Source organism: Clytia hemisphaerica, unplaced genomic scaffold (genome assembly GCF_902728285.1).
Source record: "Clytia hemisphaerica strain Z4C2 unplaced genomic scaffold, Clytia hemisphaerica genome assembly, whole genome shotgun sequence".
In the NCBI taxonomy this organism is placed as follows: domain Eukaryota; kingdom Metazoa; phylum Cnidaria; class Hydrozoa; order Leptothecata; family Clytiidae; genus Clytia; species Clytia hemisphaerica.
In genome coordinates this window covers 533,885-560,799 of record NW_027104025.1, presented here as the reverse complement: position 1 = coordinate 560,799, position 26,915 = coordinate 533,885, and the positions used below count along the sequence as shown (strand labels likewise).

At 34.6% G+C, this 26,915-nt stretch overlaps 1 protein-coding gene across 1 annotated transcript; it reads left to right on the top strand.

The window, feature by feature from the left end:
* Positions 1 to 250: 250 nt before the first annotated feature.
* On the top strand, positions 251 to 26,915 carry LOC136811616 (afadin- and alpha-actinin-binding protein-like). Its single transcript, XM_067068240.1, has 8 exons — positions 251 to 275; positions 1,491 to 1,559; positions 2,656 to 2,777; positions 3,065 to 3,112; positions 23,857 to 23,985; positions 25,279 to 25,372; positions 25,959 to 26,136; positions 26,613 to 26,915. The coding sequence occupies exons 1-8, from the start codon at positions 251 to 253 to the stop codon at positions 26,833 to 26,835; spliced, it is 888 nt and encodes a 295-aa protein (XP_066924341.1). The 3' UTR covers positions 26,836 to 26,915.

Below are 26,915 nucleotides of genomic sequence, written 5' to 3'. Positions count from 1 at the left end.
AATGTTCTGCTAAAGATTGTTCGCACTGGGCCCATAACCTGTTGAGCTTGTCATGATGGAGGCAGATAGAAAAGACAATTGAGACTGTCAGCTTTATGCTGGAAAAACTAGTATATTCGATAGTAAAAACGTTATGCGTAGCTAATCTACCATTATGGAAAATGACATAATAAAATACGGAACAAAAAGCAAGTAAGACAAATAATAGCTAAAAACATAATAAAAATATCAACAGTCGAGACAATTACAAATGCCTTTCTTTATGATTAAAACAGGTATGGTTTTTGGACTATCATTTGCGAAGACACCCCTGTGTCACAGACCCGCTGGACAATTTGGCAAAAATTTGGTCCCCGCTGGGAAAATACCCTGGAATTTCAGCCCTACTGGGAAATTGACTTTGAATTTTGACTTTAACCCATTTGAAATTCAACGATTAAAAATTGCACTCCAAAACCATCCCCACTTGATTTTTTAACGTTGAACAATAGAATCCCCATTGAGCTTTCAATATGAATTTTATCCCCATTGAGGGGAAACTTCCATCGGGGTTGCGAGACAGGGGTGTGCGAAGTTGTGCTTGTGGGAGATCATTAACCCTTTCAGTGCCGCTGTCGGCATTTACCAATAAGAGAGATCGCGACCTATTTGCCAGAGGTTTTTTTTTAGTTTATTGAAAGTTCGATATTGAACTAGATTTCATTAAAAAGCACCGGTAATCAATTAAAATATATTTTAAAGATGTTTTTCATAATTATACATATTTCAACTCAAAGTAAATACATATCACTTATATTTCTGATATTTTTCAGAAAATAAAGCTAAATGTGATGGTCGCTCTTGTCGGCATATGCCGACATCTGGCAAATAGGCAAATAGGTCGAACCTTAAAGAATTCGAACGAAAGTTAAAGGGTTAAGACGAACTGTTTCTACTTCACGACATATGATGCTTATCGGGGCAAAAAGTTTGGAAAAGTAACTCTGAGGACGACCCCAATCTTTCCACCGATTTATTTTAATTCCCGATCTTTATTTATCAATACAACACAATTTAGTAGACACGCCATCTGCCTCCTCATCTCAAATTTCTTCAAGAAAAAAAATAAGTACTCGTCGGTTACACATTTTTTGTAAGCAACCCCAATTTTCGGCTCAGGACTGGAGTTGCTAAGGATTTTCAGGATTTCAGCCAAAAAAGTTGCTTATGGATTTTAAGCCAAAAATGCCAAAATTTTGGCTTTTTATGTAAATTTATGTCCAAAATACCTCAAATTTGGTATTTAAATACCATTGGTACGCATTTTAGGCCTCCTTTTTTAGATATTTTTGGTTGCTTTCCCGGTTCATACTATAAAAAAATGTGTACAAAAATTCGTCGGTAAACGTTTAGTCACAACATACATTTAGTAGATTTTTTGTCACTTTTCGCCGCCAAATTTTCTACTGATATGGTATCTCTTTTTACATTTCCTTTCATTTTCTTTATAGAAGTGGAGGATAAATTTCAACAAATCTTAGCCAACTTAAGAGATCGTCTCGAAAACACTACTCCGAAAGGTATTGTATTACATTACGTAACATTACGTCCGGTACACATTGTACGATTGTTTACACCTTCTATTCATGATATGCACCACTGGAAAAAGTCTTCTGAGAACTTTTTAAAATCTTTCACCCAATACGTCACTTAAACAATAGAAAAAGTGACGTATTGGGTGGGACAAAAACATTAAAGTTGCATAATTTCGTGAAGTCATTGCAGTGGTGCATATCATGAATTGCTTATCAAGCATCATTAAATTCTGAAAAATTAAAATTGACGGATCATGCCCGAAAACCACCTGAATGCTTACGCACGCACTTTTTGCTGACATCGTCAGGCTGGACTATCATTTTGATTACCGGTAATTTGCATGGAGAGATGAGAGAGAATACAGCCCGACTTTTATCGGACTGTATTGTTTCGGACAACTGACGAGGCGGTTTATTTATCATTAATTTGCTTTACTTTCTACTACAGACTGTAATAATAAATTAGCCATACTTTAATGCATATGCATTTAAAGGGCAGAAACTTTCGTGATTTTTGCCCTTTTTTGCATAAGTCTGTATGTTAAAGCATTTACCGTATCTACACATATAGTAGATTTACGGATTCTACATATCTACACATATGGTAGAAATAAGTGCGAGATTGGCCTGATTTGTACAGTATGAAATACAACATTTATGTACGCGTTTTTAGCCAATCAGATTTCTTATATTTTTCATGTGGATGATAAGTTCGAATTATAGAAAAATTCAATTAATAGAAGTTCAGATTAGCGTACCTTATTGGAACTAATTTTCGCGGGAATAGATATTAACGTTTTTCGCGGTTTTTCGTCAAAAGCGCGAAAATTTGAGCCCACGAAAAATTTTGAGAGTTAAAATCCGCGAAAATTAATTCCCGCGAAATACAATTTTTTACAATTTTGTCGTATAATTTGAAAAACTCCTCGGAAAATGAAAGAAATTTGTCCAAAAAAGTGCAAAACCGCGAAAATTGAAATCCGCGAAATGCAATTTTCGGATATTTTTTTCGACCGTGAAAATTAGTTCCAATAAGGTAAGTCCGCCGTATTGGTAACCTCATTCTTTCTTTTGATTATAGAACAATCTCCAAAGAAAGACGAGAAATCATCACTCACCATCAACCCTTCTTCAACAGATGAATTGCAACAAAGGTTGGAACAATGCAAGGCTGTCATCACTGGACAAGAGGCTATCATACAAGTAGGTTCCAAACCTCTTCGTTCAAATTATCCATTTTGTGTATTATAAATTCAATTCGATTTTCGGAGGGAAAAATATTTTCATTGAATAAGGGTTTGAATAGTAGAGTGTATTGAATTGTAGAGAGTCGTTTATGATAGTTTCTTGTTGACGGCGACGACGAATATTAGACGTCGGTCGAATTAGAAAGGGTCAAATGTATTTGAAATTCGGAAAGTCGCCGAATCCAATCCTCAGGTGGAAAGGGAAAAATGGCTCAACATTTGCTGCATTATTTCTTTTTGTAGGAGCTGAAAGAAGGCTATTCACAAGAAGCTTTTGAAAGAGCATTGTTGGTAAGTCTCTTAACAGATCTCATTCACTTTCCATGCCCCTTTGAAACCGTAATAAAATCAATTGTAAGTCTCTTAACAGATCTCATCCACTTTTCATGCCCCTTTGAAACCGTAATAAAATCAATTGTAAGTCTCTTAACAGATCTCATTCACTTTCCATGCCCCTTTGAAACCGTAATAAAATCAATTGTAAGTCTCTTAACAGATCTCATTCACTTTTCATGTCCCTTTGAAACCGTTGTAAAATCAATTGTAAGTCTCTTAACAGATCTCATCCACTTTTCATGCCCCTTTGAAACCGTAGTAAAATCAATTGTAAGTCTCTTCACAGATCTCATTCACTTTTCATGCCCCTTTGAAACCGTAATAAAATCAATTGTAAGTCTCTTAACAGATCTCATTCACTTTTCATGCCCCTTTGAAACCGTTGTAAAATCAATTGTAAGTCTCTTCACAGATCTCATTCACTTTTCATGCCCCTTTGAAACCGTAATAATATCAATTGTAAGTCTCTTCACAGATCTCATTCACTTTTCATGCCCCTTTGAAACCGTTGTAAAATCAATTGTAAGTCTCTTCACAGATCTCATTCACTTTTCATGCCCCTTTGAAACCGTAATAAAATCAATTGTAAGTCTCTTCACAGATCTCATTCACTTTTCATGCCCCTTTGAAACCGTAATAAAATCAATTGTAAGTCTCTTAACAGATCTCAATCACTTTTCATGCCCCTTTGAAACCGTAATAAAATCAATTGTAAGTCTCTTAACAGATCTCATTCACTTTTCATGCCCTTTGAAACCGTTGTTAAATCAATTGTAAGTCTCTTCACAGATCTCATTCACTTTTCATGCCCCTTTGAAACCGTTGTAAAATCAATTGTAAGTCTCTTAACAGATCTCATTCACTTTTCATGCCCCTTTGAAACCGTAGTAAAATTGATTGTAAGTCTCTTAACAGATCTCATTCACTTTTCATGCCCCTGTGAAACCGTTGTAAAATCAATTGCAAGTCTCTTCACAGATCTCATTCACTTTTCATGCCCCTTTGAAACCGTTGTAAAATCAATTGTAAGTCTCTTCACAGATCTCATTCACTTTTCATGCCCCTTTGAAACCGTTGTAAAATCAATTGTAAGTCTCTTAACAGATCTCATTCCCTTTTCATGCCCCTTTGAAACCGTAGTAAAATTGATTGTAAGTCTCTTAACAGATCTCATTCACTTTTCATGCCCCTTTGAGACCGTTGTAAAATCAATTGTAAGTCTCTTCACAGATCTCATTCACTTTTCATGCCCCTTTGAAACCGTTGTAAAATCAATTGTAAGTCTCTTCACAGATCTCATTCACTTTTCATGCCCCTTTGAAACCGTAATAAAATCAATTGTAAGTCTCTTCACAGATCTCATTCACTTTTCATGCCCCTTTGAAACCGTAGTAAAATCAATTGTAAGTCTCTTAACAGATCTCATTCACTTTTCATGCCCCTTTGAAACCGTTGTAAAATCAATTGTAAGTCTCTTAACAGATCTCATTCACTTTTCATGCCCCTTTGAAACCGTAATAAAATCAATTATAAGTCTCTTAACAGATCTCATTCACTTTTCATGCCCCTTTGAAACCGTAATAAAATCAATTGTAAGTCTCTTCACAGATCTCATTCACTTTTCATGCCCCTTTGAAACCGTAATAAAATCAATTGTAAGTCTCTTAACAGATCTGATTCACTTTCATGCCCCTTTGAAACCGTTGTAAAATCAATTGTAAGTCTCTTCACAGATCTCATTCACTTTTCATGCCCCTTTGAAACCGTAATAATATCAATTGTAAGTCTCTTCACAGATCTCATTCACTTTTCATGCCCCTTGAAACCGTTGTAAAATCAATTGTAAGTCTCTTCACAGATCTCATTCACTTTTCATGCCCCTTTGAAACCGTAATAAAATCAATTGTAAGTCTCTTCACAGATCTCATTCACTTTTCATGCCCCTTTGAAACCGTAATAAAATCAATTGTAAGTCTCTTAACAGATCTCAATCACTTTTCATGCCCCTTTGAAACCGTAATAAAATCAATTGTAAGTCTCTTAACAGATCTCATTCACTTTTCATGCCCCTTTGAAACCGTTGTTAAATCAATTGTAAGTCTCTTCACAGATCTCATTCACTTTTCATGCCCCTTTGAAACCGTTGTAAAATCAATTGTAAGTCTCTTAAGGTGGTCGTTAACAAACTTTTTGAAAATGTCAAAAAATATTCAAATTGAAATATCTCAAAATGTATAAATGATATATTGTTGAAACTTTGTATGATGGTACTTCATTATTATGTTGTTCTAAAAATAGAAAAAATAATTAAAAATATCAAAGACGGGGGTCATGACGTCACTTCTAAAAATAGATTCGAAAATCTCTTGGCAGAAAAATCTCAGCAACCAGAAGGAGTTAGCTTTTGATATTTGGCAGTTATGTTACCCTAGTGACCTTCTGTGATCTGAGTGAAAAAAAAATTTGAAAAAAATAAAATCAGGGGGTAAAAACCCAAAAAACTGTTTTTTATAATTATAAAATCAACAAAACATTTTTTTTTAAAACTGTTTCACTCAGATCACACCTTTCCATGAGGGGAAGCTGTGTTGAAAATTTCATGCCAATCGGACCATCCAATCCTGAGATATTTCCGCCAAGAGATCAAAAACCCCCGATTTTGCTGTTTTGCGTAAACTGGCCTTAAAACTATTTATTGCTGTAAAAAGAGGAAAAAAAAGCTTTTAATATGGGATTTTTGACATATTTCAGTTGAACTTGATGCACTAATCCAATTTTCAATATAAGAAAGAAAGTAAAGCCATTTTTTTTGCATGTGTCAGCAAATTCAAGGCTTCGACTGGAACCCTGAGATTTACCGCAAACATGCCAAAAAGTTGCGTAAACCTTACTTTTGCCTGCGAAAAAGCTAAAAGTTGGTGAAAAGTGATTGAAAATTATTCCCTAACCTTTTAATTGATTATAGTAACACATTTTATTGTAGAAAAGTAAATTTCCATCCCCGTTACTTGAAATACAAGCTGCGCTCAAGTCTAGTAAAAGAGCACTTTCACTTTCACTTTTGCGAAAACCCCGAAATGCACCAAAATCAACTATATCACTATCAAAACCCAACTAAAAGTGTATGGATGGTTTCAAGAATATATTATGGACGTTTTTAAAAGTAAATTATCAATTAAATAACTTAAAAAGAGAGAGAAAACAGAAGAAACGTTTCACGTACCTGTCACACATTTGTGGCGCTGAAATTTGATCCCAATGGTGGCAATGGGGAGGAAATTAGAAAGATTATCAAGTAAAAATGTTCCTTGGAGTTTTGAGAAGCTCTTTATATAAAATGGAAGCATTAAAGCATCACTTACTACAAGAAAATAAGCCATGAAACAGTTTTTCCCTTTACCAAAAAACCACACTTGAAATTTGAGAAGATTCAAGATGGCGGGTTTGTTTTGGTTGTCATAAATCCGGAACTATTAATAGTACCGGTGTAAAATTTTCCGGAAATGTCCTTTGTGGCTCTAAGTAGCGACGGTAAAAATTTAAAGTCGCTCCAAGGACCAGAAGAGCAAATATTGCGGTTTTCGTGACGGGCGGCGGGGTGGGCGTTTAGGGCGGACCGCAAGATCTGCTCAGGTAGGTGTCTAAAGAGCTAAATTTTTCCACTTTCCTCTTCTTTATATCAAATAAAACTTCGGGATATTGTTTAGTAAGGTTCAAACTTTAATTTAAACCAAAAATTGAAAAATCGACCCAAAAAAGATGATGCTATCTCAGAAGTGTTAACGACCACCTTAACAGATCTCATTCACTTTTCATGCCCCTTTGAAACCGTAGTAAAATTGATTGTAAGTGTCTTAACAGATCTCATTCACTTTTCATGCCCCTGTGAAACCGTTGTAAAATCAATTGTAAGTCTCTTCACAGATCTCATTCACTTTTCATGCCCCTTTGAAACCGTTGTAAAATCAATTGTAAGTCTCTTCACAGATCTCATTCACTTTTCATGCCCCTTTGAAACCGTTGTAAAATCAATTGTAAGTCTCTTAACAGATCTCATTCCCTTTTCATGCCCCTTTGAAACCGTAGTAAAATTGTTTGTAAGTCTCTTAACAGATCTCATTCACTTTTCATGCCCCTTTGAGACCGTTGTAAAATCAATTGTAAGTCTCTTCACAGATCTCATTCACTTTTCATGCCCCTTTGAAACCGTTGTAAAATCAATTGTAAGTCTCTTCACAGATCTCATTCACTTTTCATGCCCCTTTGAAACCGTAATAAAATCAATTGTAAGTCTCTTCACAGATCTCATTCACTTTTCATGCCCCTTTGAAACCGTAGTAAAATCAATTGTAAGTCTCTTAACAGATCTCATTCACTTTCATGCCCTTTGAAACCGTTGTAAAATCAATTGTAAGTCTCTTAACAGATCTCATTCACTTTTCATGCCCCTTTGAAACCGTTGTAAAATCAATTGTAAGTCTCTTAACAGATCTCATTCACTTTTCATGCCCCTTTGAAACCGTAATAAAATCAATTGTAAGTCTCTTAACAGATCTCATTCACTTTTCATGCCCCTTTTAAACCGTAATAAAATCAATTGTAAGTCTCTTAACAGATCTCATTCACTTTTCATGCCCCTTTGAAACCGTAATAAAATCAATTGTAAGTTTTTTAACAGATATCATTCACTTTTCATGCCCCTTTGAAACCGTAATAAAATCAATTGTAAGTCTCTTCACAGATCTCATTCACTTTTCATGCCCCTTTGAAACCGTAATAAAATCAATTGTAAGTCTCTTCACAGATCTCATTCACCCCTTTGAAACCGTTGTAAAATCAATTGTAAGTCTCTTCACAGATCTCATTCACTTTTCATGCCCCTTTGAAACCGTAATAAAATCAATTGTAAGTCTCTTCACAGATCTCATTCACTTTTCATGTCCCTTTGGAACCGTAATAAAATCAATTGTAAGTCTCTTCACAGATCTCATTCACTTTTCATGCCCCTTTGAAACCGTAATAAAATCAATTGTAAGTCTCTTCACAGATCTCATTCACTTTTCATGCCCCTTTGAAACCGTAGTAAAATCAATTGTAAGTCTCTTAACAGATCTCATTCACTTTTCATGCCCCTTTGAAACCGTTGTAAAATCAATTGTAAGTCTCTTAACAGATCTCATTCACTTTTCATGCCCCTTTGAAACCGTAATAAAATCAATTGTAAGTCTCTTAACAGATCTCAATCACTTTTCATGCCCCTTTGAAACCGTAATAAAATCAATTGTAAGTCTCTTAACAGATCTCATTCACTTTTCATGCCCCTTTGAAACCGTTGTTAAATCAATTGTAAGTCTCTTCACAGATCTCATTCACTTTTCATGCCCCTTTGAAACCGTTGTAAAATCAATTGTAAGTCTCTTAACAGATCTCATTCACTTTTCATGCCCCTTTGAAACCGTAGTAAAATTGATTGTAAGTCTCTTAACAGATCTCATTCACTTTTCATGCCCCTGTGAAACCGTTGTAAAATCAATTGTAAGTCTCTTCACAGATCTCATTCACTTTTCATGCCCCTTTGAAACCGTTGTAAAATCAATTGTAAGTCTCTTCACAGATCTCATTCACTTTTCATGCCCCTTTGAAACGTTGTAAAATCAATTGTAAGTCTCTTAACAGATCTCATTCCCTTTTCATGCCCCTTTGAAACCGTAGTAAAATTGATTGTAAGTCTCTTAACAGATCTCATTCACTTTTCATGCCCCTTTGAGACCGTTGTAAAATCAATTGTAAGTCTCTTCACAGATCTCATTCACTTTTCATGCCCCTTTGAAACCGTTGTAAAATCAATTGTAAGTCTCTTCACAGATCTCATTCACTTTTCATGCCCCTTTGAAACCGTTGTAAAATCAATTGTAAGTCTCTTAACAGATCTCATTCACTTTTCATGCCCCTTTGAAACCGTAGTAAAATGATTGTAAGTCTCTTAACAGATCTCATTCACTTTTCATGCCCCTGTGAAACCGTTGTAAAATCAATTGTAAGTCTCTTCACAGATCTCATTCACTTTTCATGCCCCTTTGAAACCGTTGTAAAATCAATTGTAAGTCTCTTCACAGATCTCATTCACTTTTCATGCCCCTTTGAAACTGTTGTAAAATCAATTGTAAGTCTCTTAACAGATCTCATTCCCTTTTCATGCCCCTTTGAAACCGTAGTAAAATTGATTGTAAGTCTCTTAACAGATCTCATTCACTTTTCATGCCCCTTTGAGACCGTTGTAAAATCAATTGTAAGTCTCTTCACAGATCTCATTCACTTTTCATGCCCCTTTGAAACCGTTGTAAAATCAATTGTAAGTCTCTTCACAGATCTCATTCACTTTTCATGCCCCTTTGAAACCGTAATAAAATCAATTGTAAGTCTCTTCACAGATCTCATTCACTTTTCATGCCCCTTTGAAACCGTAGTAAAATCAATTGTAAGTCTCTTAACAGATCTCATTCACTTTTCATGCCCCTTTGAAACCGTTGTAAAATCAATTGTAAGTCTCTTAACAGATCTCATTCACTTTTCATGCCCCTTTGAAACCGTTGTAAAATCAATTGTAAGTCTCTTAACAGATCTCATTCACTTTTCATGCCCCTTTGAAACCGTTGTAAAATCAATTGTAAGTCTCTTAACAGATCTCATTCACTTTTCATGCCCCTTTGAAACCGTAATAAAATCAATTGTAAGTCTCTTAACAGATCTCATTCACTTTTCATGCCCCTTTGAAACCGTAATAAAATCAATTGTAAGTCTCTTAACAGATCTCATTCACTTTTCATGCCCCTTTGAAACCGTAATAAAATCAATTGTAAGTTTTTTAACAGATATCATTCACTTTTCATGCCCCTTTGAAACCGTAATAAAATCAATTGTAAGTCTCTTCACAGATCTCATTCACCCCTTTGAAACCGTAATAAAATCAATTGTAAGTCTCTTCACAGATCTCATTCACCCCTTTGAAACCGTTGTAAAATCAATTGTAAGTCTCTTCACAGATCTCATTCACTTTTCATGCCCCTTTGAAACCGTAATAAAATCAATTGTAAGTCTCTTCACAGATCTCATTCACTTTTCATGTCCCTTTGGAACCGTAATAAAATCAATTGTAAGTCTCTTCACAGATCTCATTCACTTTTCATGCCCCTTTGAAACCGTAATAAAATCAATTGTAAGTCTCTTAACAGATCTCATTCACTTTTCATGCCCCTTTGAAACCGTAATAAAATCAATTGTAAGTCTCTTAACAGATCTCATTCACTTTTCATGCCCCTTTGAAACCGTTGTAAAATCAATTGTAAGGCTCTTCACAGATCTCATTCACTTTTCATGCCCCTTCGAAACCGTAATAAAATCAATTGTAAGTCTCTTCACAGATCTCATTCTCTTTTCATGCCCCCTTTGAAACCGTTGTAAAATCAATTGTAAGTCTCTTCACAGATCTCATTCCCTTTTCATGCCCCTTTGAAACCGTTGTAAAATCAATTGTAAGTCTCTTCACAGATCTCATTCATTTTTCATGCCCCTTTGAAATTGTAATAAAATCAATTGTAAGTCTCTTCACACATCTCATTCACTTTTCATGCCCCTTTGAAACCGTAGTAAAATCAATTGTAAGTCTCTTAACAGATCTCATTCACTTTTCATGCCCCTTTGAAACCGTTGTAAAATCAATTGTAAGTCTATTCACAGATTTCATTCACTTTTCATGCCCCTTTGAAACCGTTGTAAAATCAATTGTAAGTCTCTTAACAGATCTCATTCACTTTTCATGCCCCTTTGAAACCGTTGTAAAATCAATTGTAAATCTCTTAACAGACCTCATTCACTTTTCATGCCCCTTTGAAACCGTTGTAAAATCAATTGTAAGTCTCTTCACAGATCTCATTCACTTTTCATGCCCCTTTGAAACCGTAATAAAATCAATTGTAAGTCTCTTCACAGATCTCATTCACTTTTCATGTCCCTTTGAAACCGTTGTAAAATCAATTGTAAGTCTCTTAACAGATCTCATTCACTTTTCATGCCCCTTTGAAACCGTTGTAAAATCAATTGTAAGTCTCTTAACAGATCTCATTCACTTTTCATGCCCCTTTGAAACTGTTGCAAAATCAATTGTAAGTCTCTTCACAGATCTCATTCACTTTTCATGCCCCTTTTGAAACCGTTGTAAAATCAATTGTAAGTCTCTTCACAGATCTCATTCACTTTTCATGCCCCTTTGAAACCGTTGTAAAATCAATTATAAGTCTTTTCACAGATCTCATTCACTTTTCATGCCCCTTTGAAACCGTTGTAAAATCAATTGTAAGTCTCTTAACAGATCTCATTCACTCTTCATGCCCCTTTGAAACCGTTGTAAAATCAATTGTAAATCTCTTAACAGACCTCATTCACTTTTCATGCCCCTTTGAAACCGTTTTAAAATCAATTGTAAGTCTCTTCACAGATCTCATTCACTTTTCATGCCCCTTTGAAACCGTAATAAAATCAATTGTAAGTCTCTTCACAGATCTCATTCACTTTTCATGCCCCTTTGAAACCGTAATAAAATCAATTTTAAGTCTCTTAACAGATCTCATTCACTTTTCATGCCCCTTTGAAACCGTAATAAAATCAATTGTAAGTCTCTTAACAGATCTCATTCACTTTTCATGCCCCTTTGAAACCGTAATAAAATCAATTGTAAGTCTTTTAACAGATCTCATTCACTTTTCATGCCCTATTGAAACCGTAATAAAATCAATTGTAAGTCTCTTAACAGATCTCATTCACTTTTCATGCCCCTTTGAAACCGTTGCAAAATCAATTGTAAGTCTCTTCACAGATCTCATTCACTTTTCATGCCCCCTTTGAAACCGTTGTAAAATCAATTGTAAGTCTCTTCACAGATCTCATTCACTTTTCATGCCCCTTTGAAACCGTTGTAAAATCAATTATAAGTCTTTTCACAGATCTCATTCACTTTTCATGCCCCTTTGAAACCGTTGTAAAATCAATTGTAAGCACGGCGGCAAAAAATGAGTTATTTTCTCCCACTGGCCTCAAATTAGCTTATTAGTGACTGTTAGGTTGTCAAACCTATAGATATTGTTAAAGGATATGATTTTGCAAAAAAAATTCAAATTTCAAAAAATTTTCAAAATTCGTGCCCAGTCCCTTTTTAGCAGTTTTTCTAAAAAATCTGAATTTAAAAGTCAGAATCAAACCTTGAATCCACTTCAGTTACAAAGAGTATAAAATTCTGCGTCAGAAAATGGGGGTCACTTTTTATTCTAGGATAATCTGGTCACGAGATATCGTAATTTAAAACTTTTTGGAGACTGGGACGAGGTTGCTAAATATAAAACCATAAAGTATTCAGGGGGTAAGGTCGAAAATTGTTCAAAATTCGTTTTATTGGCTTAAACAACTCGAACTTATCTATATTTTCAGCCAAACAACTTTTAAAGCCCATAAGGTTTATTTCTTTCTGAATACTCAGGTTAATATCGAATTTTATGAGGATTTCTACCAGAAATAAAAGTTTAAAAGTCGATTTACTCGAAACTCTAGTTTTTGAAACATGGGACCCTATTTAAACACCCTCTTAGGGTTGTCGAAAAATCGTCAAATTTGGTAGGTAGGTTCCCTATGATGAAAGAACGATTTTGAATTTTAGAATTTTTGAAATTCCGATTTCCCGATTTTTAATTAACGAAAAACCCAAATTTTACCCCCGTCTTTTAAAAAAATGTTGCCTAGCAACAAGAAAAATGCCTAAATTGAAAAAGTCTAAAATTCAAATTTTTTATTTTCACTTAGGCTTGCTTCATGCCAAATTTCAGGTCTCTACGATGTCGGAAACATACCGTATAAATACCCCTCCAAGCTTTTTCAAGCAAAATTGCCTGGTCAATCGTTGATTTTTACCATATATGGGCAAAACGAAAATCTAAATTTTTCGAGTTTCAGAAGGGTCTCGATAACAAGTGACCCCATTTTCGAGCACTACTCATTGAGAGCTATCGAATGGTCGTACTACCAAAGGACTAACTGAATTTTTATTTTTTCGTTCTAAATTCGATGACGTCATCAGCTATCACGTGACAATTCTTTTTTCAAAATTTTTTTGAAATTTATTTTGGAAATTCATATAAAGGTTGATGGTGGAACAAAAAGTGTATAATGATCAACAAAGTGGTCGAAAATGCCGCAAGTTGTATTAGGTTGCTGAGCGAGTGGGAGAAAAAAGGCCATTTTTAGCCGCCGTGAAGTCTCTTCACAGATCTCATTCACTTTTCATGCCCCTTTGAAACCGTTGTAAAATCAATTGTAAGTCTCTTCACAGATCTCATTCACTTTTCATGCCCCTTTGAAACCGTTGTAAAATCAATTGTAAGTCTCTTAACAGATCTCATTCCCTTTTCATGCCCCTTTGAAACCGTAGTAAAATTGATTGTAAGTCTCTTAACAGATCTCATTCACTTTTCATGCCCCTTTGAGACCGTTGTAAATCAATTGTAAGTCTCTTCACAGATCTCATTCACTTTTCATGCCCCTTTGAAACCGTTGTAAAATCAATTGTAAGTCTTTCACAGATCTCATTCACTTTTCATGCCCCTTTGAAACCGTAATAAAATCAATTGTAAGTCTCTTCACAGATCTCATTCACTTTTCATGCCCCTTTGAAACCGTAGTAAAATCAATTGTAAGTCTCTTAACAGATCTCATTCACTTTTCATGCCCCTTTGAAACCGTTGTAAAATCAATTGTAAGTCTCTTAACAGATCTCATTCACTTTTCATGCCCCTTTGAAACCGTAATAAAATCAATTGTAAGTCTCTTAACAGATCTCATTCACTTTTCATGCCCCTTTGAAACCGTAATAAAATCAATTGTAAGTCTCTTCACAGATCTCATTCACTTTTCATGCCCCTTTGAACCGTAATAAAATCAATTGTAAGTCTCTTAACAGATCTGATTCACTTTTCATGCCCCTTTGAAACCGTTGTAAAATCAATTGTAAGTCTCTTCACAGATCTCATTCACTTTTCATGCCCCTTTGAAACCGTAATAATATCAATTTAAGTCTCTTCACAGATCTCATTCACTTTCATGCCCTTTGAAACCGTTGTAAAATCAATTGTAAGTCTCTTCACAGATCTCATTCACTTTTCATGCCCCTTTGAAACCGTAATAAAATCAATTGTAAGTCTCTTCACAGATCTCATTCACTTTTCATGCCCCTTTGAAACCGTAGTAAAATTGATTGTAAGTCTCTTAACAGATCTCATTCACTTTTCATGCCCCTTTGAGACCGTTGTAAAATCAATTGTAAGTCTCTTCACAGATCTCATTCACTTTTCATGCCCCTTTGAAACCGTTGTAAAATCAATTGTAAGTCTCTTCACAGATCTCATTCACTTTTCATGCCCCTTTGAAACCGTAATAAAATCAATTGTAAGTCTCTTCACAGATCTCATTCACTTTTCATGCCCCTTTGAAACCGTAGTAAAATCAATTGTAAGTCTCTTAACAGATCTCATTCACTTTTCATGCCCCTTTGAAACCGTTGTAAAATCAATTGTAAGTCTCTTAACAGATCTCATTCACTTTTCATGCCCCTTTGAAACCGTAATAAAATCAATTGTAAGTCTCTTAACAGATCTCATTCACTTTTCATGCCCTTTGAAACCGTAATAAAATCAATTGTAAGTCTCTTCACAGATCTCATTCACTTTTCATGCCCCTTTGAAACCGTAATAAAATCAATTGTAAGTCTCTTAACAGATCTGATTCACTTTTCATGCCCCTTTGAAACCGTTGTAAAATCAATTGTAAGTCTCTTCACAGATCTCATTCACTTTTCATGCCCCTTTGAAACCGTAATAATATCAATTTTAAGTCTCTTCACAGATCTCATTCACTTTTCATGCCCCTTTGAAACCGTTGTAAAATCAATTGTAAGTCTCTTCACAGATCTCATTCACTTTTCATGCCCCTTTGAAACCGTAATAAAATCAATTGTAAGTCTCTTCACAGATCTCATTCACTTTTCATGCCCCTTTGAAACCGTAATAAAATCAATTGTAAGTCTCTTAACAGATCTCAATCACTTTTCATGCCCCATTGAAACATTAGTAAAATCAATTGTAAGTCTCTTAACAGATCTCATTCACTTTTCATGCCCCTTTGAAACCGTAATAAAATCAATTGTAAGTCTCTTCACAGATCTCATTCACTTTTCATGCCCCTTTGAAACCGTAGTAAAATCAATTGTAAGTCTCTTAACAGATCTCATTCACTTTTCATGCCTCATTGAAACATTAGTAAAATCAATTGTAAGTCTCTTAACAGATCTCATTCACTTTTCATGCCCCATTGAAACATTAGTAAAATCAATTGTAAGTCTCTTAGCAGATCTCATTCACTTTTCCATGCCCCTTTGAAACCGTAGTAAAATCAATTGTAAGTCTCTTAACAGATCTCATTCACTTTTCCATGCCCCTTTGAAACCGTAGTAAAATCAATTGTAAGTCTCTTAACAGATCTCATTCACTTTTCATGCCCCTTTGAAACCGTAGTAAAATCAATTGTAAGTCTCTTAACAGATCTCATTCACTTTTCCATGCCCCTTTGAAACCGTAGTAAAATCAATTGTAAGTCTCTTAACAGATCTCATTCACTTTTCATGCCCCATTGAAACATTAGTAAAATCAATTGTAAGTCTCTTAACAGATCTCATTCACTTTTCATGCCTCATTGAAACATTAGTAAAATCAATTGTAAGTCTCTTAACAGATCTCATTCACTTTTCATGCCCCATTGAAACATTAGTAAAATCAATTTTAAGTCTCTTAACAGATCTCATTCACTTTTCATGCCCCATTGAAACATTAGTAAAATCAATTGTAAGTCTCTTAACAGATCTCATTCACTTTCCATGCCCCTTTGAAACCGTAGTAAAATCAGTTGTAAGTCTCTTAACAGATCTCATTCACTTTTCATGCCCCATTGAAACCGTAGTAAAATCAATTGTAAGTCTCTTAACAGATCTCATTACAAACTTACGATGTTTACTTCTACGGATTTGAGGAAAATTATACAAATCTTTTTATGAATCGTTGGAAAATGAGCACTTTCAAATGAATGTGACTTATAGGTTAAAAATATTCCCCTAATCCATTATGCTCTTCTCTACTCTCTAAGAATATTCAATAAAAAGTTCAATAATCGTTTTTGCTCGGGAAAGTTTGTCTGCCTTAAAAGCATTAAGTATTTTTAGTTATTATTTTTTGTTTTGAACTTGTTTTACTTCCGGTTTCGAATTCCTTGAGTTCGAAATCGAACTTTTGAATCTTTAATTTCGAACGTTCGAATTATAAAAAGCACATTCGAAAACTCTTTTTCCAAAATACAAGTTTTTGACAAACCCCTTAACGAAAGAACTAACATAAACACGTACCCCTGCTGGAAAACTTGGGAAAATTTCGTCTCTGGTGGAGAAATTACCCTCTAGCTTCTTCAAAAAGTTTCCCTTGCAGAGCGAGACCCTAGAGGCAACAAAATTAAACAAACTTCAGACATCACCCGGTTTATTGAGACAGGGATGTGAAATACAGAGAATTTCAAGACTAGAATTTAATGGAAATAAACCAGCTGCGCTGGAAGGTCAGCCTAAATTGCTTAATATGATTAGAAAGATATGTTGTTAAAAATTGATATGATTTACTAAGACGAGAGTAAAAAAATCATCAAATTTACGTTTGTACACAATATGGATTAACGAAAATATGCCATGTTACAATCTGTATGACAGAATAATTATTCGTCTCTTAATTAGGATAGATATTTAGATATACAGATGAACAGCAACAAAAGACTACATCAACAACAGATTCAAGAAAATAAAAATCCTTGCAAGGAAGTTAAATGCAAGTACTTATCAAAAATCACAAAAAATTTATACACTTATTATTTTTTACTAAGCTTAGACTTATAATTATATTCAAGCTCAAGCTGGACAAAAAATCAAAAAAGTTTCAAAAACAAAGATGCTGTAAATCAGTAAAAGTTAAAATGGTGTCATTCTTATTCATCTTAACTGCAGAAAAATAGTTTAGCTTAAAACTACATGTTTTTCAAAATTCAAAATAAGGTTTACACTGACATCTAAAATTTATTCAAATTTAAAGTTTTATGATTAGCATACCCGCTGTCGTCCCAGAAAGACTGTAATTATTGTACTGTATTTTCCCTAACCTGAGCCTAAATATATATGCTTAAACGTGCAATATTTATCTATTAAAAATATTTAATCCATTTATATACATTTATTATTTATCATTATTAGTCCAGAATGTATAAATGTCCGCCATCAAATCACAGTGGAAAAATGCAAGTCTAGAAAAACATAATTTTTGTCAATAATTTGATGAAGAATACTTCAGCCTTTCTGAAATTTACACAGGAGCTGCACTTTAAATATATACTTGATTAATTTCCATTTACGCTTGATCCTAATTATCTCCAATTCAAAAAGAACAAATGCAAGTGTCTGCTTTCAAATCGCAGTGAAAACTTAAGTCTAGAAAAAATCATTTTTGCGTCAATATAATTTGATGAAGAACTTCGGTCTTTCTCGATTCACATAGGAGCGGTACTTTAATATACTTGATCAATTTCCATTTACGCTTTATAATAATTATCTCCAAGTCGGTCCAAAAAATTAAACGTAACTTCCAGTGAAAAACGCAAGTCTAGAAAAAAATCATATTTGCGTCAATATAATTTGATGAAGAACTTCGGTCTTTCTCGATTCACATAGGAGCGGTACTTTAATATACTTGATCAATTTCCATTTACGCTTTATAATAATTATCTCCAAGTCGGTCCAGAAGAACAAGCATATAAAATGTCTATAAATGTATCAAATAAAAAAAACACTCAATTTCGAGAAAACATTATTTTTGTGAATAATCAGATAATTAAGCTGTGAACTGTAATATATATACACTCCATCAAATTCCAGCAATTGTTGGTGGTTATTCTATATTCAAGTCCAAAATGAAAAACTATGTTTTCATGCTACAAAATAATGAGGGAGGTCTAGCATAGGTAAAAGAATAACTCACAATTCAGGAAAAAACTTGAGCAAATAAGTTAAAATCTTCATACTTTAAAGAAAAGAACATCCTAATAATCTAACTCCAGTGTTGTATCTTCCTTAGTTATAAGTTTAAAAGCCACTTCAACAAAATATAATGATTGTATATAAAATAAACGAACGAACGAAAAAGCACCGCTTTGGCAGCCATATTGAATTGTTTTTAACACATATCGGGAAACCAAACTTAGCCCGATTGGATGAATTGAAAGCGTATCCCAACCGGAACACTGCCCTAAAAAAGCTTGAGAGTAAATACACAGATCGGGAGACCAAACTTAACCCGATCGGATAAAAACTTTAGAAATCGGAATAAAAAAACCAAACTCTTAAGCGTCGGCTGGAAAAAAGGGATTTGAAGGGTCATCGGGGCTGACCAATAAACCAGCTGCGCTGGAAGCTCCGGCTTAAGAGATTAAAAGATGTGAAAGATGAGCTTGCCCACAAACTGCTAATCAGAACAGATCAGAAAGCAAAGTAATAATTCTATTGCAGAGCGAGTATGAGAAATAATCTTAACGAATAAATAAACCAGCTGGAAGTTAAGCTCTTCTAAGTGATTCCACATGCACTTTCTTGCCTAAAGAACCAACACCACCCCCCGCCCACTCATCCTCGACTAAAAAGTTCAAAATTGGAGCTAAATGAGATAAACATTTAGAAGTCAATATTTCCAAGTTCTTGATTTGATTGTCCAGATAAAATTTATGGGAGAAAAGTAGCCTAAATTAGAGGCCACAGGCTTTTACCTAAGCATTATTTTTTCTGTTGGGATAATACTTGGGGGAGAGTAGGATAAACCAAGTAAAATGGTACAATAGTGTGTATGTAATAAATAGTGGTATATTTGGAAAAAACCTGTTTCGGGTTTAAAAAATCTTCAAAAGGAACGGTCGCCCCAGCCAATGAAATTACGACAAAGTCCAAAAAATATCATTTTCAGTTATAACACTGTGAAGATTTCTCCGATCTTGTTCAAATTTACACAGGAATTGTGTTTTAGTATCCTTTACTGAATTCTCATAGTGATATGTTTGTAAAAAATCTGTGTCGGGTTTGAAAAATCAAAGGAACGGTCGCCAGTAATTACGATGAAATTAAGACCAAGTCCAAAAACGATCATTTTCAGCCATACTGTGAAAATTTCTCCAATCTTGTTCAAATTTACACAGGAATTGTTTTTTTGTATCCTTTACTGAATTCTCATAGTGATATGTTTGTAAAAAATCTGTGTCGGGTTTGAAAAATCAAAAGGAACGGTCGCCAGCAGTGATGAAATTAGGACAAAGTCCAAAAACGATCATTTTAAGCCATAATACTGTGAAAACTTCTCCAATCTTGTTCAAATTTACACAGGAATTGTGTTTTAGTATCCGTTATTTAATTCTCATAGTGATATGTTTGTAAAAAATCTGTGTCGGGTTTGAAAAATCAAAAGAAGGAACGGTCGCCCAGTCAAAAAATGATGAATGCAAAACAGGATCATTTTTAGCCAGCCATACACATAACACCACTAAAACTGCTCAGATCGTTTTCAAATTTGCACTGTAATGTTGTAATTTTAGTATTCTCTTTCTAATTCCAATGGATGTGTGTTTGAAAGTTTCATTCCATTGTCAAGTTGTAGAGTTTTATGGTTTTGAAGATTTAAGCACTCTACTACTAGCAGCTGACAATTCATGGCCAAAACTTCTCCAAAGTCTTTCCACATTGTTATAGACCAGTATGCATCAAAATTCTCATAAATCATGTCCAAAACATCATGAATGATGATGAAAATGATCACTATCTTTCACTGAGATTTGCAGCTAAGCCCACACAGCCATCTTTATACTTTCGCAATATTATCGAAATGCAGATAATCCGTTTTTATTAAATCGGAATAGATCATCGGATTAGATAAACAAAAAAAAATGTCTTGACCTTGAACGTCGTTGTCGGAAGAGAGAATTAAAGGCTCCTAGGCCGGAGCAATAAGTTGACTTATGCAATTTCAAAATTCAATAATCATAATCAATTAGGAATATCGTTTAATTGCATCATAAATTCTGAAAATTTTAACAACGTTCTAAAATTATATTAAAACTATTAGCGCTGTAAAATCCTGAGATGAAAATAATGAAAAACCAGATAAAAAGTAAAGATCTGAGTTTTTGAAAGTATTCTTCAACGGTTCTACTAAGCAAAATCTCTAAATTTTACTGGGTGTGTATTTTTTTCAAAGTTGGGAAATCTTAAGGCTCTTAAAAAATCTTAAGTATGTTGGAGACAAATATGACAAGACTTTTACCCTTGAGTTGCTGACAAACAGGAGCAAACTCTTCACATAAAAAAGTAAAAAAAAATCTGTGACTTTTTTCTCGGCTGTAGGCTGTATTAATTGTAGCACAGAAATTTAAAACAGTTAAAGTGCATCATAAAAATAATGTCAAGTTTTGTCGATGTATTTTGACATTTTACAAGTCATTACCATTATCATTATCAACAATAAAATCCTTTAAAATACAATCACATGTCAATGTTCTATTTCTCTGACCACCAATGTGTATTCATAAACAACACTGTTCTTTTTTACGACGAAGTAAAAAATAATAAACGATGTAGAATGAAAACGTTTTCATTTTTCATCGCTTATTTTTTTTCGCCCTATCGCAAATAAAACAATAGGTTTTTAATTCCAGACATCTGTCTGGATTTATTTTTTGCGACAAACAAATTCGCGATGAACTTATTTTTTCCAGTGGACACCCGGCTTAAAAGTCCAAATTCATGTTGTGCTCTCTACTACCAAGAATCAAAATCCAATCATCCAAGGAATGGCAGGAATGGTTCTCCCACCATCATAATACAGTTCATTTTCAGCTTTGAGCCTCTTTTTGCAACGAAGCAACAACTCTGTTGAGGCTGCTGTCCTGTTGATGAAACAATAAAAATTCCATCTTCTTTCTTTCTCATTCCACAGTTTCAGCTGCTTTCTTCATTTCTTTTCATCAAGCACCGTCTCTTTTCAATTTCAAAACAACAATGATTTATTTTTCAAAGACAGAGTCAACATTCGAATTCAGAGTCAACATTCGAAAGTCTTTGCCCGAGTCAATGCAACGACTCCTTGAAAAACGAGCGTTTGAACGCTTCTTGAACGCTTCCATCCCCCGCTGATTTTTCGATCTCTTCTTTAAATTTCCTAATTTAAACATTAGGGAGGTAATCGAAACAGAAACTCAAGGCAAGATTATCTCCGTAATATTTTAGATCTGGTATACATCCTCTATACTAGAAACCAATTTTCCAAATCTACGGAAGCGACGGGAAGCAATGTATGAGAAAGTGCCGTCTGACGGATCGAAATGATGTTTTCGGTACCGTAGAAAACGCACATCAAGTTTTCCTTGGCGCTCCCCAGGTATATAGAATCCAAAGGTACATGCACACGATAGCAAAACTGCTTCGCTCATGTATATTCGCTTCGCAAAAAGATTGCAAAGAAGTTTTCGAATAAATTCACTTAATAGAATGTCTTCATTTAAAAATAGAAGCACTCGATTTCATTCAAAAAGAAAAAGACATTCTTTTTTTTATGTAAGTCTTTTTGTGTTGTTGAACATTATAGTAAATTATATTCACTTTTTTGAATATATTTTTTGGAATAAAGTCACTTTTGGTTTTTGTTATGAACCAGCACTCCTAAATACTCCTCCGTATGGATGTTTGTGCCAATGCTAGATCAGCATTTCATAAATATACCATGCGTCGTTCCCTTTAATACTAATACTACCTTTTCTGCTGTACTTTACTGTATGGTCAGACTTTGTGCCTATGTTTTAATTTCTTTCTTCCTGTTAAGCTGACAGATGACTCTAGAGTGGCAGGAGATGCTTACTCAAGGTACCGCACCTGATCTCAGACTTCGGTCTTCAGCTTATCACTTCCTTTTGTTTTTTGGACCTACCTGGAGGTCCTATAAATTAACCTTTGTTCGTCCGTCCGTCCGTCCGTCCGTCTGTTACCAGCTTTTCTCGAGATTGGCTCATTAGTTTTTTCTGATTTTTGGCACAAAGATGCAAAATGGCAATGCCCAAAATGTGACGGAGCCCGATTTTCGAAAAAAAAAAATTTTCCGGCCGAAAATGCCGGAAATATGCCAGAAAAACCGGTTTTTTGACATTTTCTCGAGATTTCATCATTATTTTTTTCTGATTTTTTGCTTAAAGATGCGTATTAACAATGCCCAGAACATGGCCGGGTCCGATTTTTGAGAAAAAATTTTTTCCGGCCGAAAATGTGGGAAATATGCCGGAAATCACCGTTTTTCTGAATTTTCATTAGACTTTTTCCTTATAATTGGTTGTTTTTTCATTCAAAAACATTATTAATAGCAAATGCCCACCATCAAGCATGTTTCAATTTTCAATAAAATTGATTTTTGAAGCCGGAACTATTAAAAAATCGCCGGAACAACCTATATTCGCTGGAAAGACAGTATTTCTTGAATTTCTCGAGCTGTACTTTATATTTTTTTATGAAATTTTGCACACTGATGCAAAATGACAATACCTAAAATGTGACCGAGTCCAATTTTAGAAAAACATTTTTTTCCGGCCGAAAATGCCGGAAATATGCCGGAAAAACCGGTTTTTTGACATTTTCTCGAATTTTCATCTTTAGTTTTTTCTGATTTTTTACAGAATTCGCAATGCTCAAAACATGACAGAGCTCGATTTTTTGAGAACATTTTTTTTCCGGCCAAAAATGCCGGAAATATGCCGGAAATCGCCGTTTTTGCAGATTTAAATTGGGCTTTTTCCTAACATTTCTTTGTTTTTTCTCCAAAAAAAACATCATTGATAGCAATTCCCACCATCAATCATGATTCGATTGTCAATAAAACTGATTTCTGCAACTGGAACTTTCTATATCTTTTTTCCCTTCTCCCTTTCCCTCTCCCCATCAAGAATCAATGATGAAATTTAACGCATTTTGCCTTTTCGCTAAAAATTATATTTTCTAACGGATTGTTTCCGTTTTTTTCCTTAATGCTATCTAACTTTCATCATCAGGTAGGTTGAAAAACGAATCTTTATCTTATAAGAATCACTATATATAAGCATAGATCAATATTATTATTTTTCTAAAAGAAGAAAATGTCACGGTAGAGCGCGATGGTTTGAGTTTTCTAGAAACCTTTTTTATTAAAGCTGTGCGTTTTTCTGATAGTGTATTGTTTTTATAAAGAAAAGCGTTTAATAACCTTTTTAAGTCTTTTTCAATAGTGTTGATAGTTTCTCCCAATAGATATGCTTTCATTATATATGTGTTTCATTGTTTCAATGTTCATTGATTAGTTTTGGTAACCAGGTAGGTCCATAAAAGTATCACTTGTTTTTTTGTTTTTTTCTTCAAAAATGTATATTGGGTTTTTTGTTACAGATTGTCATGGTTAGTCGCTAGTTTTTAGCTTCTCCAGTGTATATAACTTCACTTTACTTCTTTTATTTCTTACCTACAGACATTTGGTTTATCTGAAGAAAATTACGAAGCATCTGAAAAACGTTTGAAGAAGCTGAGAGAGGAAGAAGAAAAATTGTGCGAAGAACGAAAAAATTTCACTGATTACGTTCTCAAAGTTTCTAAAGAGGTACGTGGGTGGGTGGGTGTGGGTGGTTGTGGGTGTAGGCTCATATTTCTAAGTTCTTTCAAGCTAGTAAATTTAGCGTGCATAAAATTTTCGTGAATGGATTTAAATGTCTGCGAAAAAGAGGTTAATTCGTGAAAATAATTGAAATTGAAAATTTTTGATGCAGCAAAAAATCTATTCCCGCGAGATAAACTTTTTCTGACGAGTTTTAAACTATATTCCATCAATAAAAAAGCGAAATTTCGGGAATCCACAGACCCACGAAATTAACAGGGCTCCCACAGCTCCTCTAATCTCCTCAATTCTCCTTAAATTTCAAATGTCTCCTAAAATCTCCTACTTTTTCTCGAATTTCTCCAATATTTTCTTCAAATCTCCTCAATTAAGTTTGACCAAAAATAAAAAACGTTCAACGTAGTATCGCTGGCCCTCTAGATGTTTCGAAAATTGATTATCAAGAATAAAATGAAAAATTTTTTGCTCGCTTCGCTCTCACATTTCTTTACTCTAATATCATGTTTCCATTTCCTCATTGCTCTTCAATAACTCGAAATTAGTGACGTTCTGCTAAGGACAGGGGGCCACGACCCCACAACAGAGTTTTTTTAAAAGGGCGAAATCAATTACGAAGTAAAAGTTTAGAAACTCTGGGGGTGGGGGTGTTATTTAAAAAATAGACTATTGCCGCTATTGGTTCATGCTGTTATAACATGTCTACATTTAAAAATGTTTTCAGGTTTTTGTAGTTTTACACTTAGAGCCACTGCTCCCCTCTAAGGATAATTACCTATCCCCCCCCCCAAGAAGGAGACTTTGGTAAACCTTTCCTTTGTTTAATTCGTAAAAAGTTCATTTTTACAATAAAGGAGACAATCTCAAAAGATTTTTGTGCTTCTTTAAAGGTCATTTTCAGGAAGAGCCACGCCCCTATGGCATGTGTGGATCATGCCGATGTAAAACATTATCCAATTTTTTTATTGGACAGTGCAGTGTTGCTTTTTTAACAACAAAAAGTATCATTTTAACTTGGAAAGAAAATCTCCTCAATTTTTCTAAAAATATATGAAAAACTCCTCAAATTTTTACAGAAATCTCCTCAAAAAAGTGGAAAATCCTCCTTAATTCTCCTCAATTCGCCTTAAATTTGAAATTTTGAAAGCTGTGGGAACCCTGATTAATCAGGATTTGTAACAGTTAAATCCTATTAGCCCCAACAAAAATCGAAAAAGCTTAAAAGGGGTTAAAGTATTCTGATTTTATTTCTCAAAACCATGTTTGATCTTTTCTTTCCAGCGAGAGGAATTCGAAAAGGAGCGTGTTGAATTTTATATGCATTGTATATCCACGCCCGTCCTTAACAAAGATAAGAAATTAAACCCAAGAAGTGGTGAGTTTAACCATCATTGGTTGTACATGACCGAAATCTTAAGGGGCGTACGGGGTTTGCTAATTCCGAAATACCGAATGATTTTGCTAAAATTTCCGAAATTCCGTAAAAAGATACTTGCAATTCCGATACCGACTTTTTTGGGTATATTTCCTTGTTTTGACTAATTTTTCATCAAATTTGTTTTTCATGTATAAATTCCGAAAAAGGGGGATAAAAACTTTATAATACCGAAATTCCGAAGCAAAAATTCCTGGATTTCCAATACCGAAGCAATTTCAGCATTCCGAAATACCGAAGGAATTTTGCCCGATTTTCGAAATTCTGAAGAGAAAAGGCTCGATTTCCGCAATTCCAAAATACCGTACGCCCCCACCTTGAGGTTTTGCTCAAATCTCGAACTTGTCGCAAAATTCGACGTCCCTTGATAGAGGATGACTTATAAATTTATTGTTCTCGTTCTTGTTTTTAACTTTATTTTGATTTAATTCATATTCATTTATTACAGTAGCCCCTGGCGGAGACAATGGCTGAGCTGCTTAAAAAATGCCACTCAAAATATTAGTTATTGTTATTGTTGTTATAGGAATCTCAACCAAGCATAGTCTTCGTATGGCAACGCCCGCTTTCAGCCCCGCACCTTCAATTTTTGCATCATCTAAGAAGGAGAGATTACCAACTTCAAAACAAATGCCCTCCACCGCAGAACTGTACCGTTTCATGTCATTGAATTACGATGGATCTGTGTCAAGGAATCTTGATCGGTAATTACCTTATCGGCCAAAACTTAGTCGGTCCTAAGTGGCGAAATTTTGGCTTGGTGACTAAAATTAGGGCCGGCTAAAAATTAGGGCCGACTAAAAATTTGGGCCAAATTAAAAGTTTATAATTAAGCTTTCCTCAACCAACTTTTTTGAGTACCACATCATGGTAATTTATTATTTCGTCCGCTATTATTCATTATATATTAGTCGGCGCTAGTGACTAAATTTAGACGAGGTGACTAAAATTAGGGCCGAACGAAAAATGTTATGTTGATACATCACGCTGAAAAAAAAAGTGGTCACGTCTAGTATAGGCTAGCTTTTTGTTTTAGATATTGATGTCGAAGCCAGAGCCCACGCCATGAAATTGAAAGTGGAGGCCAATGAACAAAGAGTCTATAAATAGGCGCAACCAAAAGATTCTACTTCTAAAAAAAGTGGGCCCTGGAAACTCAATTGTCTTTTCTTCTTTCTAGAAATTTGAACGGTTCATTCGTCCAAGCAGATACCTCACCTGATGGTTCACCCTCTCCCAAAAAGTTACACGAGCACGCGGAAAATATTCGTCGCGCGGTCGAAGAGCATCACAATAAAAGTATTGAAGAGAGTGTCACTGAACTGCAAAAAACTCCTAGATCGCACACAAGTTCCAACACTGGATTTAGTGGTGGCGAAATTCCGTTCTATTTAATGGAGTAGGTACTGATGATCACGTATGGTTTATAGTCAAATAAATCTCAATGGGTTGTTGCTGAGCAACGGGAGAGCACTTTCATTTG